The 15,317-nt window shown below is 39.8% G+C and overlaps 1 protein-coding gene across 3 annotated transcripts in view; it reads right to left on the bottom strand.

Moving 5' to 3' along the window:
• bmp2k (BMP2 inducible kinase) overlaps positions 1–15,317 on the bottom strand; it is a 65,483-nt gene that overhangs the window by 29,408 nt on the left and 20,758 nt on the right. For all 3 annotated transcript variants that reach the window (XM_079690580.1, XM_079690581.1, XM_079690582.1), the window contains exons 2-5: positions 7,248–7,366; positions 4,406–4,511; positions 3,489–3,631; positions 424–545 (exon numbers count right to left, since the gene is read on the bottom strand). In XM_079690580.1, the coding sequence (XP_079546706.1) occupies positions 424–545; positions 3,489–3,631; positions 4,406–4,511; positions 7,248–7,366 (490 nt within the window). The remainder of the gene's footprint in view (positions 1–423; positions 546–3,488; positions 3,632–4,405; positions 4,512–7,247; positions 7,367–15,317) is intronic.

Raw genomic sequence — 15,317 nt, 5'->3', positions numbered from 1 at the left:
ATCAAGGTAACAGAACCCTCAGACAAATCAACCAGTTGCTGGTATGCTGCCTCATTCCAGCTCTTGATGCCTTTTTCTTTGACTGGATGGCATCATAACTCTGTTAAACCAGCAGAAATATTATAAGAAATGTCCATCCCACAATTCATGCTGTACTATGTAAAAGTAACACCCTGGAGGGAACTTTGGGATTTTAGCATTCGCAGACCATTAACAAGTTCAAAAACCTATATTATAAACTACAGAAAAATGTTGACATGAAAGAATTGCAGGTTAACTTCTTACATTTTTAAAACTAGTCCTGTGTTGCTAAAGGCCCATTATACTGTATGCTGGTGTTTTAAAGCTATTTTGTTTTGACATGAATTTACACACCACCTCACTTGCAGAACATGTAATTCACTGACGAGAAATCAAACCTACTTCTTAATCTCGTCCTCAACGGCGGTCACTCCTTCTTTATGCGGCAGCAAAATCTTGTGGGTAGAACTGCCGAAGTCACACAGCACGTAATTTCCCTGGTCGTTCAGCAGGATGTTTTCGACCTATTGAGAGGAACAGACAGAGGTTTAGGACTACAATATAAAGACAAAACATGAAAAGTCAATCAGTGTTTATGTGTAGTGATAGATGCAGTTAAATGTAACTTGGACTCAAATGGCTCGTTTGAACACAGTGTCTTAACCAATAACGGAGCTGCTTTCCCAGCTCAGAGTAAATGTTTATTTTGTCCCAAGTGACTATTCTTCTTATGTTGTTCTGCTTGATTAATTGCTTATTGCTTAATTAATCTATGGCAGGGATGGGCAACTTTGATGGTGGTGGGGGCCACATCATTGATGTACTGGCCACCAGGGGGCCGCAGATTCACTTGGAACACATACACACACAAAAATTCCATGTGTTGTATGTAATTAACAAATATACTAAGTCTGACATCTTCATTGACATTTTACAATCGAAGGGAATATCTCCAAAAAATGGGAACATCCTCTAATAAGCTCACTAAAAATATCAGTTCACAGAAATGTTATTTCATTTTTACAAGTGGCATGTTTGTATTGAATAGGTTATCAAACTGTGTAATAAAACGATTTTCAACTATTGGAAATCACGGAAAATGTCTGTGTATTGAGATTAACAATTAGGATGACATACACATGAAGTCATGAACACTAACCCAGATATTAGTTGTCTAACTTGAACCTAAGACACTTGTAGCCTCTCTCTGCATTCCCCTTATTCCATAATAAGGGGAATGTCAAAACAGACACCTGTCAGCCCGCACTCTGCTGTTCCTCAGCGCCACTCCCCCTCCCTCCCGCTGAAATTACGAATGAAAAGCGTAGTAATCATAGATAACACGGCAGGGTCCGTGACAGTTTGTTTTCATCTGATTTCAAATAAACAAAGTCTTGGTTTTAAGAATATTAAACTTGTTTCGCCAAATTCAGATGATAAAAACAACTTTTAAGCTTGTAAAGGCATAATTACAGGAGGCAACTTAACGTCACAGCAGGTATAACAACAGCTGGTGTTTCTTGTGAAGGTTTCCCCGGGAAACAAACACAATACACACAAATGCGTCAGATTATTTTGCGGTATTTGAAGTCATGTACGCAGCTCGCGACGTAACTAGGAGTCTAGTGGACGGTATCAGTACTATAAGTAAAAAAAATTAAAAATATATATTTTTTTTTATTAATTACGTTGTTTATAAATTAATCTGAGGGCCGCAAAAAGAGGAGGTGGGGGCCGCATGCGGGCCGCGGGCCGCCATTTGCCCATCCCTGATCTATGGTATAAGTGGTAAATGTGTATTGTAAATCTAAAGTAAAACATAAATGTAATCTATTACAACAAAAGAGGACATTTCAGTATTTAATGTTATTCATTAGTTATTAGCCGTTCATGAGTAGAACTAGTCTGAAATGAACCAACAACCAAGGTAAGAGGTAATCCCCAGCTCCATTATAGTGGAAAGGAAATCAATTGTAAAAACGTGCATATCACACTCAACTGATTTAATACATAGTGATGAAGTGCTGGGGCAAAACCTCATTACTGTAACTCTGCCTTGTTATAGTCTCGTGATAGCTGCTCTGTGGCCTGGTAGACAGAAGGATATTTTCAATAACAGATTCTGAAAGCAGATCTTTTCAGTTGCGTTTCTTTTTGGCCTCAGCTATTAGAAAATACGGACCACAGCTAAGATGTTCCTAGCCTGAGCATCAACATAATTACAAAAGAAAATGTTATGACGAATGACTCAGTAAATGCTAAAACAAAACAAAGGCTGGTTGAGGAAACAATGGACAGTTGCAAAGAATGAAGAAGTCAAAGATTTTTGTGAAAATGAAACTAGGCAGGATCTGTGGCACAGAAAAAGAGAAGAGACTAAAAAAAGAGTATCGAGAAACATATTTCAAACTATCCAAGGGAAAACTGAGCTATTGAAAGCAACAGTGTCTCCATGCTGTTGAAAGCTCGGGGTTCAGGGCCTTTTTCTGCACTCTCACTTCCCCTGGCGATGCATGACAGGGCCTTCGTGGTCTTTTGTGTCCCTCAGTGTTACGTAAGCCATGTAGGCTGAACAGGCAGATACAGACAGCGAACAGAGGACAGGCCTGTGAAGCTGAAGGGACCCCACTGTTTAGAGGCTTGTCCAACTGGACAGAGTACAGCGGCCCACTGACGGGGCACTGAGGAGAATTCAACTAGGGTGGGAACCTACCCTAGGCCTCCAAGCATCAGCAAAATTAGGGTAAATTTGGCTTGATTTGAAAATCTACTCTACAAATCAAGTTAGCTGAAAGTTAGTGAGGAATTTCAAGATGTACCAGCTATTGTGGCCTGTAAAAAGAGCCAGTTTGGTGAAGGAGAAAGAGGAGTGGGATGAGCTACAGACACGAGGATGTACGACACAGGGAAGTAAGGGGGCAAGCTGGCAAAGGAAGCAAGGGACAGAAGAGGAAGCTGAGGAGGTATAGTGAAGTGAAACTAAAGCCTTTTATCGACTGCTGATCGAGCAGATTTACAACATTTCAGTTTATAAACAGCATCTGACATTACACTTAATAAATCAAGGTTTAAGGTTCCCTCTTGATTTTGTTGACATTTTGAAAATGAATTGCTTAAGATTGGTTGCAGAGTGTAACGCTAAGGGTCTTAAGTTTAGAGTATTGAGACAACTTTTTTAATATTTGCTCATTTAGTAAGAAATCCAGGGGAACTTCCACATAAAAGTCATGGGTTTTGGGGTGGGAGAGAAAAATGTACAAAAACCTTTAAAACGCACTACAAGAAAGGGAAAAAACCTTAAAAGCATAATAAGGGCATCTTTAAGGAAGTTTTTGTTGAGGACGTTTTTAAGTGACACATTTTGCTTTTAGTCCTCCCCGAACATTTTTGTCCCCCAATTCTGATCCTCCTACCAGGAATATTGTGCTTTGGCCTATTCAAGACGGGGGGATTAACATTCTCCTCACCTTCAGGTCTCTGTGGATGACGGGCGTCTTGCATTGGTGGAGGCGGGCCACGGCCTCACAGGTGTCGCAGAAGATGTGGAGGACCTCGGCCTCAGTGAAGCCCACATTCAGCCGCTGGTTCATCTGCTTCACCACCTGGCCCGCTGCAGCAGAGGGGTGGAGGGACAGCTTTAGCTAGGGTCATCAGTTCAGGCTTGGAAACCAAATACCACCCAGCATGTTCGATGTTTATACAAAAACACAATTTTCCAACTGGCATGGTTGCATTTATCCTCTTTATGGTTCCATACTCAAGATGACCCGATTGAAACTTACATTTACAAGATGGTGATGGGAAATTGAAATGAATAAAGACATAGCACAGGATATGTGGGAATAAACATGTACAGAAGCACATCTAGTCAGCATCTCCAGTACATGGAGGGAATTTAAAAGGATCACAAAACGAAAATGGGCTTGACAAACTCAAATGAATGCTGGGGAAATCACAGTTAAGTGGTAACATTTGTTAAAAAAAAAAAAAAAAACATTGTCTATGTCTTCAAACAAATATATTTATTAAAAAGATGGAGTTCTGCCATTCTTTCTTCTTCTATTAATTGGTTCTCTTTCTTTCATATTTTGTGTAAAAAATAGTTTGTTTACATAAGGATGTGACCAGAACTTTAGCCCGGCGCGGGAATATTATTTCACATTTCATTTGTAATGTTGGATGTTCAATAAAAAGTTCAGTTTGAAAGGATGTACTTGAATTATTATTATATTTTATCATTATGTCAGTGGTCTAAAATGGTCTTACAACGGTGCCGACAATATTATCGTTTATTGTAATAATTTCCGGGAAAATGTATCGTCCAACAAAATTAATTATTGTGACAGGTGATCATATCATGGTTTAAGAAACCGAGTGGCTGTACCTTTACAGTATTCCATGAGGATCAGGAGCTCCCAGACGCTTTCCGACACCGCGTTGATGGTGGAGTCCAGGTAGCCCACAATGTTCTTGTGACCTGACAGCTCCTTCTACATAAGGAATGAAAAAAAAATGGAACTGATTAGGACGGAAAGACACATGAGTAATAATGAAAAAGATGAAGCTCTTTAGGTCAAGAATGTCATTGTTAAGGAAATAGCTTCAACTGCACAAGCCGAAAAAAACACAGGGTAATTATAGACGACTACAAAGGGAATATGTGGATTGACTACACACACTTTTGCTTCTTTCAAAAGCAAGTGTAACCATGTAAGTGCTATTGAGTGTTAGTGTTCAAAATGAGTGATGCTCTGCTGTTTATTCATGCTTTTTAAGGGGACTAAGCACTAACAAATGTCCAACACTGACTTAGATACCTACATGTTGCCCTACAAACAAGCAACTTCTGAGTCCTGAATGCACACGTATCTACATACTGGTTGTGCTATGTATGAGCAGTAGGAATGGAAGTCGTTTTCATTTGAACGATACTACTACTCTAACCGATACTGCTTATCGATATCGGTCCTTTGTTATTTCTTTATTTTTAAAAAGGGAAAAGCAAAAACATTGGGAACAGAATGAATATTCCTTTTGTTTTCATGTAAAAATAAATAAATTAACAATTATTTAGTACCCATCCCTAATGAGCAGTGTCAAGCTATGAAAACCACATTCAAATTTGCAACTGACCATAGGAAAGACTGATGTGATCTCTTTCTCCGATAAAGTAAAAACATTTAATCAATTTAAGTCTTATTGTCTATAGTCAAGCTACTACATGTGGCAACTGGAGTGCTTGCTCTACTCCTTCATGTTCTTACGCCATGCTGCGCTCCACTAATCTTTCTAAACTTGATTCATTTGCTGGATTAAACCATGACAGTGTTTGTGGTTGTTGGTTGTTAAACACCAGCATGAGAGCAGAGGTTTGCTGTGTGTTGTGGAAACCGCCACACCTAAGGCGACGTCCCAAGAGGCTAGAACTGTGTCAATGAGTAAGGTCAGCTGTGTGGGTTAGTATTATACAGCTGATGAGGGAAGTGAACAGACACAAAGCCGGCCAAACAGCTCAGAGTGAGCTGTTCACTGACACACAGGGGTCCAAGGTTCAGGAAGGGACATATGCCGTTGTCCAAGTCGTGCATGTCTGCTAGGTTAAAGGAGACATTAAAAATATCTCCGCTTTGAATGACCTAAAACACAACTAGAATTGTATGCTGTACTGATGCAAGTGCAAGCTCTGTGTAATAAAAAAGTATTTGTCAATGTACTTGTACAAGGTATTATTACAAGCACATAGCCAAAGGGCTTTAGCTCTTGTCAGACTGGAAATGAAACAGGATGGTTTAGGAAGGTGGAATGAAGCAATGTATATGCGCCTGGCTTTATGGGAGCATGCATCTTTATGAGGGATTTTGTCCTACTTTAAACAGGAATTAAGGTCCTTAAATTAAATATGTGAAACATACAATGCCCCCGTGAAATGTTCACATAATGAGCAAAGTATATTTCGGTGCAAATTAAACCCTTTTTGCACTGAAGTTGGGAGAAATCTTTGTTTTCCAGCCACGGAAGGATTAAAGGGGCCCCATTATGTATTTTTGGGTTTTCCCTTTCCTGCCGTTTGTAATATATAGGTTTTTGTGCATGTAAATGGTCTGCAAAGGCTAAATTCCCTCCAGAGGGAGTTTCTCTCCCTCACACCCCCTGCCCTGCCTGAAACACATCATTTGTAGTGCTTTGTTTTCTTCCGTAACATAGTGACATCACTAGACAACACTCACGCTTCTATACAACACATTGTAGGTGACAGGCTACAGTGCGGGACAGTGATTGATTGACCAATCACAACAGAGCCATCTAACTAAGCGCCTTGGACATTCCTTTGTGCCTGTAGCCATCAGGCTGCACAACCAAGGGTTAACCCTGTGACCCATCAATAACCTGCACTGAACATTAATCATATTTGCACTGTATGCACATGCACATACAACGTATACCTGCTCTGGTATCCTGCATCATAAAAGTATATATTTAACATATTTGTATATATGTACATTCACCAGATCATAGTTTAACTCCAGTTTAACTTGAATGATTTGTTATTTAAATTAATACTGTAAATACGTGTTTATTCTTTTTTGATTTCTTACTTTTTATTTGAATTCCTGTGTATATTCCATGTGTAAAATCTTTGCTTCTTCTTATTTTGCTGCCTTGACACGTGAATTTCCTATGGGGATTATTAAAGGACCATCTAATCTTTCTAACCAATCAGAGCAGACTGGGCTCTGGTTTCAGACAGAGGGTGAAAAGAGGTGCTGGAGCACAGGCAGTATGAGAAAAATAAAGAGCTGTTTGAACACTAAAGCAGGTAAACATGTCACAGTAATGACACAAAATAAAATTATGAAATTTAAAGAATAGCATAATAGGGCCCCTTTAAAAGGATATGCAGCTAAAACCAATAATTAGTTTGACACTGCGAAAGAACAGAGAAATACAACTGTGTGGAAATCGTTCAAATTATGAGCTTGTTATATCATGTTCAACTCCAAAAAAAACAGAAGAAAGCTTCTCTTTCAATAAAGCTTTAAAATCTGACATAACCACACCACAGCGGCACAATTACACATAGGTTTTTATAGGGTTCATTTTAAATTTCCTCTACCATGATTAAAAGTTGTGCAATGAACATTTATAAAAAAAGGAATCTCTTGCAATAAAAACAGGCAGATAACATCTTTAACTTCTACAACCACACAACGCAATGCTGCTCTCACCATGATAGTGATCTCTCTCTTGTACACATTTAGGTCCGGGACGTTGTTGACGTACATCCTTTTGAGTGCACAGCGGACACCACTGTGCGTGCGAGCCAGAAACACCACCGAAAAGCCTCCTGGGAAAACACAAGATGATGAGTTAGCATTACATTACCGTACTCAAATACTTTTCACACATTACATGTGCTTTATTATAGTGTGGTGGTTTTCAGGAATACTATGTGGGGAAAAAGTTCTTATTTACCATGAAGAATATGTTAGGCATTGCTCACACATGAATTGATTCTCCACAAATGAAAAACAAGACCTATACAATCCCCAAGAGATTTTAAGGTTACACATTCAGTGCCCCAAAACACGTAATTTTTCTCACACCGATATTCCAATTTCTTGTGGCTGTGGAACATACAGGACTACAATACATGGTAGTCCTGAAGAAAGATTAAATCGTACTTGCAAGGTTTTACAAGAATTACATTTAACTAGGTGGGTGTATTTCTGGTAGGAAGTGGAGTATCTATTGTTGACAGGGACAGGGTGTTTAGCTGCGATGCCAGTAACTGTTGGCACTGTCCCGTGTGTCTGTCTGGGTGAATGGACTCTAGCACTGCGAGGGGACAGTCCCTGGTCTCATTAGGAGGGGATCACAGAGTCACTGAGTGGTAAGCATCAAAGTCCACCGTTTGAGGAGGCGGGGGAAAGGATCCACAATGGTGTGCTTCTTGCCTAACAAGTGACCTTAGGTCAGCTGAAAAACAGAAATGATATAGGAATTGGGATCAAGTGGAGGGAAGCTGAAGTGACCAGTGGACACAAAGGCCCTCATTGACGAGTGCATCATAGGGCTGCACCATATAGGAAAAAAGTGACATCTCAATATCGAGATATGAAGAAATATGAGTTATTACCCTTAATTTTGGATTCAAAATGTAATTTATTGAAATGCATCTATGTGGTGCACTTTGGGAGCTAACTTATGAGTCTGGGTGAACAATAGTGTGCTCGAGTTGCCAATTCAATCATAATTGGTTGTCCATTATAAATATGAATGGTTCTGATACAGCAAATTAATTCACACCCACAAAGCATGTTAAACATGACACGTTTCGAGATGGATCATTGGGTTGGGTGGGTTGCGGCAGGCCCCACTGAGAATAGCCCACCGTGGTTGACAGGAGACCCCTCCCTCTCCCATATGGAGATATGAGATATGAGTAGAGAGCATTAAGTCTACGCCCACGGGAAGAGTCAAGGTCTAGGCAAGGTTTGCTCATGGATGAAATGTAACAGAACGGAAGTATTTTAAACTGTTGTGGGTCCTACTGGACTGCAAAATAACTGATGGGAAACATTGGATTAGTCATGTTTTAGGATTAGTTTGTATTGGAACAAATAATCCATGCAGGTTTAACCTGGGTGTCTCCCTTGGATGTATAAAGAGAATTGGATACAGTGTTGGAGGCCGTTCATTCCTAGTTGCTCAGTGGTGCATATAGCCAAAATGGCCTGACTCTCGAGAGTAAAAGTACTTAAATGGGCCAAAAGACTGTGCTCACTAGCCTTTTGCTTAAGCCCCGCCTCTAGTTCGATTCATCACTTAAATTAATGGTGAGGGAAACTATTTCAGGAGTTGGCTTTTAGCGCATTTTACAACTTTTAGACCCTAATGATTTGATGAAGGGCTATAAAGTGTTCGTGCTGGGTAGTTTACTTAGTTCAAAACTAATTATTCTCTGAATTACAAACGTTTCTTTTACAATGCAGGTCAATAGGGAAAAATACTGTTTCGGGCCAGTGAGATTTGATGAACTTTGATAAGTTTAAATGAGAAACTACTATGAACTAATTACAAAGAAACAGTACAGGGACAGATCCATTCTGTGTCCGATTTGGCCTCGTTTAAAAAATTCTAAGGATTTCGATGCAATTGATCCAATGATGAGCATTTCTACTGCTGACCGGCATTATGTCAAGGTTAGATGCATATTGAAAAATAAATAAACAATAAATGGGTAAGATACACAGAAGGATATCAAATACCCATAGCAAAGGAAACAGAATACCCAAACAGAAATGTGTCAGGATTAGATTCAAATATATAAACTTGAAATATCGGAGATACATTGCAAGATACAATTGTTTAAATAATGTAAAAGATGAAAATATGATTACATTTGCATTTCATATGAACTGAGCTACCCTGCAGTTGTATTCATAGACCTACTGACATCTGAAAAACTGAAATCCAGACACTGAAGCGGAAATTCTGTCAAGACAAAGTACAAGAGCCAAAGCTGTTTACGCCTGCTGCTTGCTGTTTATCGATTTGCCTCGGTCTGCACTGCGTGCTAAGGTTAGCTTGATGGTGACTGCAAACTGCTGGGCCTGCCTTAAATTGATTTCCTATAACAAGACAGTTGAGTTCAGAGTGATCCAGAAGCTTAGGGGGGGAGTGGGAGTTAACTTTAGGCGGAAAACCAAAATCATATGACAGTCTTGTGAAAGAGCTACTTTTAAAACAGCAGGATGCACACAGTTTTATAAGACTTTCTTCAAGCTGTAACTCAATCATATTTGATGCGAGTGAGTTTATGACCCTGCTGCATAAAGAAAAAGCAAAGTGTGAGTCACCTTTTTCAAATATCAAGCTTCAAGTAGTGCTTAACGTAAATTAGGCTTCGGCTGTACTGAGTAGCGAATTTAAGGATTGAAAGAGGCAAAAAGATGTGGGGGGCTTCATGGACCAGGTGACAGATTTAACAAGGTAAAAGCCATTTGCTCATGCAAAAGAGAAAAAAAAGTATTTGAGATGTGTCATGGAGAAGATAAACCTATTTTTAATAAATCTATTAATCCATACTGACTCCTCACATTTCTTGTTTTCGGTGTGCAGGAGAATAATTTCAATGATTTAATACATGATTTAAACACTATTAATTGCATCCCTTAGAGTGGACAAGAATAGTATTTTGTTTCAGTAAATTGCTGCTGTCTCTCAGTCTGGTTAAGACAGGTTAGCAATCCACTAATGTCCCGTCAGTGTGGATTGGCTGACAGAAAACCTATGCACTGCTCACTTATCGTAGTGAGGATTCCCAGTTAAACAGAAAACATGCATGCATTAAATTGTTGACATTCCCTCCTGTGATGTTCTGTCTTGGGTACGTCTCAAGAAACTAACCATTTATTGATCCTGGCAGCTGGAGTTGTGTCTCTGGAGTGCAGGTGGCTTTTGGACAATTAAAAGAAGATCGAGGCCAACCCAAGCCATCCGCCCAAACGCTTCATGTCTGCCTGCTGGCCTGCTCTGTGATTGACTGACGCCATATTCTCTGGGATCAGATTCTCACTAAATCACCACCCTTGGGGCTTTTTGTTGCCTCCCATGACTATGCCAGACACGGAAGTGGTACACTATTCAGTGTATTATTCCCCCGAGTGGCTCTGGATGGAGTGATTTATTTTAGAAGAGCTTTGTACCTAGCATGCCAACTCCCTGGACGAATAAGGATCCACTAAAGAAAACAAAAAGGTTCCTTACTGTACAGGAGACTGTCCTCAACCCATTAGAAAAACAAAAGCTGTTAGTAATAGTAACTAAACGAAAGCAGGGATACTGATGTAACCCCAGAACCGCTTCTCTAATGGCGACAGAAATAACAAGCCCAACATCAATGACATAAACAAATTATACAAAAAAAAAAAATCAGGAACTGATCTCAAAGATCTGTAACCTTTCGCCAGTGCCATTGGAACTCAACCCCAATAGTCACGGGGCCGTTTCTTATTTAAGCTGTCAATCTATCAAATGTTTACCATATTTCGTGAATCATCTGCCTTTTAAAATCGATCTTCATATAGCCAACACACAATGATTTAAAAAAAGTACACATTAGCTTTGTTTTAAGATGTCTTTTACCTGTTAAATGACATGCCAAACTTTAAACTGAATCCCAAACATTACAGAATACTAACCACAATAACATATTTTGCCAAGAAATGTATACTTTTATTCTGGAAGAATGAACGTCCCCCAACTTTTAAACTTTTCATTGATCGGATGACACATTTTTTACCTCTGGAGAAAATGACATTGGAAAACTATAATCGTGGACATATTTTTCAAGCTCTGTGGTTGCCATTGTTTTCTCACTTGGAAAATATATATGAGATATGACCAGTGATGGAATGGTGCATTCTGTGGCTATTAGTCCTGACGGCCTATTACTAGGCAGTCAAATACTAGTGCTAGTAGTATACTAGTTGTGCTGTTGTCATTGTCTACATTGTCGCTGTATTGTATAATTATTTGTTTGTTTTACTTTGATGTTTTTATTTTTAATTTAATTTCCTTTTTTTCCTATCTCATGGTGCTCGGGCCCCATTAGTCACATCTCACAGTTATTGAACCTCCCTCTCGCTCGTCTGTGAAGAGGAGATGGAAGCACTTCACCCTGAGGACATGGTCAGTGACAGTTGGAATGAAAACCCTGAATCAATCTGGCCAAGAAGAAAGAATGGGGGGGTACTGACATTACAGCCTGGTACTGAACGAGTGCTTTAATTACTAGAGAGTTTTCCCCGGCCCTGCATCAAGCGCTAGGGACCCTGACATCACTGCAAAGCCTGACTAACTAGGACAGTCACAGGCAGCCCACATGACACCCTGTAGAGGAGGCTTGAAAGAGGATCTCAACAGCCTTTGCGAAACAGATCATCGGCGTGCCTTGTGATACAGGCGTAGAAAAAAAGATCTTCAAAAGTGGCCAAGGAGTGTCTCAACAAGAGGGGATTATAGGGTTTACCCACATGCAGCGAACAGAGATGATACATTTATAGTTTCTGCTCAGGCACAAGGCGCAGATGTTCTTCCTCTAAAACATGATGTCATCTGTGATAACAGACCACTCTGACCAACAGTCTCTGTGTTCACAGCCCTCTTCCTCTTTCAATAGTTTCAACCCACAGCTTTATACTTAAGTAAGCGTGACATCTTAGCTTGTTAAAAAGGCAACAAACTAAGTATGTAGTTCAATTTATAGTGCTTCCTTCAACTGCAGAGCTGCTTTTAAGAGAGGAGAATGCCATTTATTTTAGAGTAGGCTTAGGTATTTCCTCCAGGAGGCCCCTATCCCCTAACATGAACAAACACTTCCTACTACAAGTTTCCACAGCTGTACAGCTTGAGCATAAGAGCAACTAACTTTAAACAACCTTAAGTAGCCTCTGGTTCTAAACTACAAATTGTGTGATGGATGACTCACTTTCATTGAGCTTGCAATAAAGTGTTTAAGTGGCTATTTGAACACTTGCATGTTTTTGCCACTTGAAATAATAAAAAAGTGTTGAAAAGTTAGAGTTTTACTTTAAGGAGCTCTTTTTTCCTTTAACCTCAAAATGTCCCTTTTTGACTTGTTCGTCAATTGCTCCTTAGGTGAGTGTTATTTCATAAGAATTAGACTTGGAAAGGGATTCCCTTTATAAACTCAGTGAAAAACTAGGTGAACACAAACCAAAAGTAGTTTTCTGCTGAGTTTGTATCAAAAGTGTCATCCAAAATAACATACTCATTAGGCACTTTCACACCGGAGTACTTTTCCCAGGAATAGTTCCGATAGTTCCTGGGATTTTTCGTTCACACCAAAAAGATCTGGAACTAGAACTTTTTTTTGCCAAACATTTTCACCCCTTTTCAGTCCCTGCTAGTGAGCAGGGACTTTCCTGGGGAGAAAAAGGTTCCAATTTCTGATTGGCTGGGTGAATTGTAAACCACGCCCCGTAAAACTCTGAAAAGTTGTATGAAGCCGCCATTTTATTTGCTGGCATTAGAACGTAGCAGTAGAAGCTGCTGGGAGTCCCAGCAGCTTCTACTGAAGCCAGTCCCCAACTCCGGGAACTTCAGGCCGGGGACTTCGGATAGCAGTATACGCCGTGAAGTTGTTTGCAGTCTGCCAGTAAACCCAAAGCAGTGTTTCCCACAGATCTGAAATATACTTGGGGGGGGGGTTGAGGTGACGTGCAACAACATTAAAATTAGCCTTTCTGTTGGTCGCTTGTTAGCAGACCCTTCACGCGATGGCAGAGCGAACAGGTACAGGCAGGGCCCATAATGATAGCCCTATAGTTTAAATCTACTACACACACATAAACATATGGAAATGGGTTACTATTTAAAAAAATAAATGTATTTATAAATGTATTTAGGAACCTATCCATGTGATTTTAAGTGGGGGTCGACCTCAAATCCTTTAGGGGGGTCCGGGGGCATGCTCCCCCGGTAAGATTTTTTATTTTATTTTGGAGTTAAATGCATCAATCTGGTGCATTTTGAGGGGGAAATAAAGAGACTAGATCTATGGAAACACCTATATTAAAACAGAACTGTATACATTTCAATAATCATAAAATCATGACCATAACCAATAACGTACCATTTCCAATATGAGTAAAACACTGAAACTTGTTTATTCAATTTATTTTTGGTTCATTTATAGTTGTGAGTGTGTCTGTGCTCCTGAATCAGCCTCTCCTGTCTCTCTCCTCTCCTCCCTGCTCCTCTTTGAGGCAGCAGCAAAGACTAGTTTTAGCTCTCAACAAGTTTTAAAAGTGTATCTTACCTTTTTTCACCTAGTTAACTTTTTATTTATTTATTTTACAAATCACATTTTATTTAGCTGACGCTTTTATCCAAAGCGACTTATAAAGACCGATTACAGGGACATTCTCCCTGGAGTAACTAAGGACTAAGTGCCTTACTCAAGGGCACACTAGTGGTGGTGTTCCTGGCGGGATTTGAACTCACAGCCTTCCGATCTTCAGCCCACCTCACTATCCATTAAACCAATCACTACCCTTCAAATGGAAATATGTGTTTACATAAATGGTGACCACACTGTTTGAGACCCCCTGAGAACTTAGACTAAGTTAACTATCTAAACACTCAGAGAGTCCTTTACCTCACCTGAGCTGAGGTTATCCCGAGCTTGAATGACACACAGAGACCAATCAAGGGCTTTGATTTATGATCTGTATGACAGTGGCCATGTCGGCAGGCCACATCATGTGGACAGCCAGTCACCCTGTGTGATGCAGGCCACTTAACAGGCCAGGAGGAGTCGAGATCAGAGCAAGGGAGCGAGGGATCATTGTCCACAAGTTAATCGATCGCAGATGGCGTCGTGGTCACGGACGAATAAAAAATAAAAAAATAAAAACCTAAATGGGTCGCGAAATATACTTGGGCGGCCGTTAATATACCCAGGCAGCCCGCCCAAGTATAGTCTATGTGTGGGAAACCCTGCAAAGCAGCAGAAGAAGAAGTGACGTCAGCAGCTCCGTCAAGGACTTATTCCGGTGTGAACGCGATTTACTAGATAGTTCCAGGAAATAAAAGTTCCGGGGAAAAGTTCCGGGAACTACTCCTAGGGAAAGTACTTGGTGTAAAAGCACCTATTGCTTAAAAAAAATATATATATATATATATATATATATAGTAGATATATCATTATACATTGCTTAATGTGTCATGTTGGCTAAAGGAGGTGCCAGTTTTACACACTAAACAATACAAAAATGGTATGGTCAGATATCCATGCTGTGCCAGCTGCTCTTGCTGATAACAAATCATGACTCTTTATCCCCAGCTAACTAGCAAGTCCTTTGAGATTTGACATTATACAGACTATTGCAAGAGAGACTTTTGTTCTCTGGCTGGTTAATGTAGTGATTAAACATGATATTTGGTAACTGTGAAAATTGAGTTCCAACAAGCCTACAAAGACAAAAAGAGGAAGGCACCCTGGAACTAATAAACTCAAATAAAAGAGCAAAACATGTATGTTTCTTACCAGAAATCCATGACAGACATTCTGAACTGCGATTTGTTATCTTCTTTAGACACTGATAGACATCAAGCCTGTGTTACCCATTTTAGGCAAATGATGACCTGTTAAAAACATGTTTCTCTTGAGTCCTCAAAGGTTACACTGTAGCAATGTTTACAAAAGCATCAATACCATAGGTTTTCATCCTGAAAATAGACATGCACTTGCTTTTAGCAAGCAGTTG

This window comes from Notothenia rossii, assembly GCF_949606895.1.
Source record: "Notothenia rossii genome assembly, chromosome: 6".
NCBI lineage: Eukaryota > Metazoa > Chordata > Actinopteri > Perciformes > Nototheniidae > Notothenia > Notothenia rossii.
Note: the sequence above shows the minus strand (reverse complement) of the source record. Positions and strands in the feature narration are given on the sequence as shown.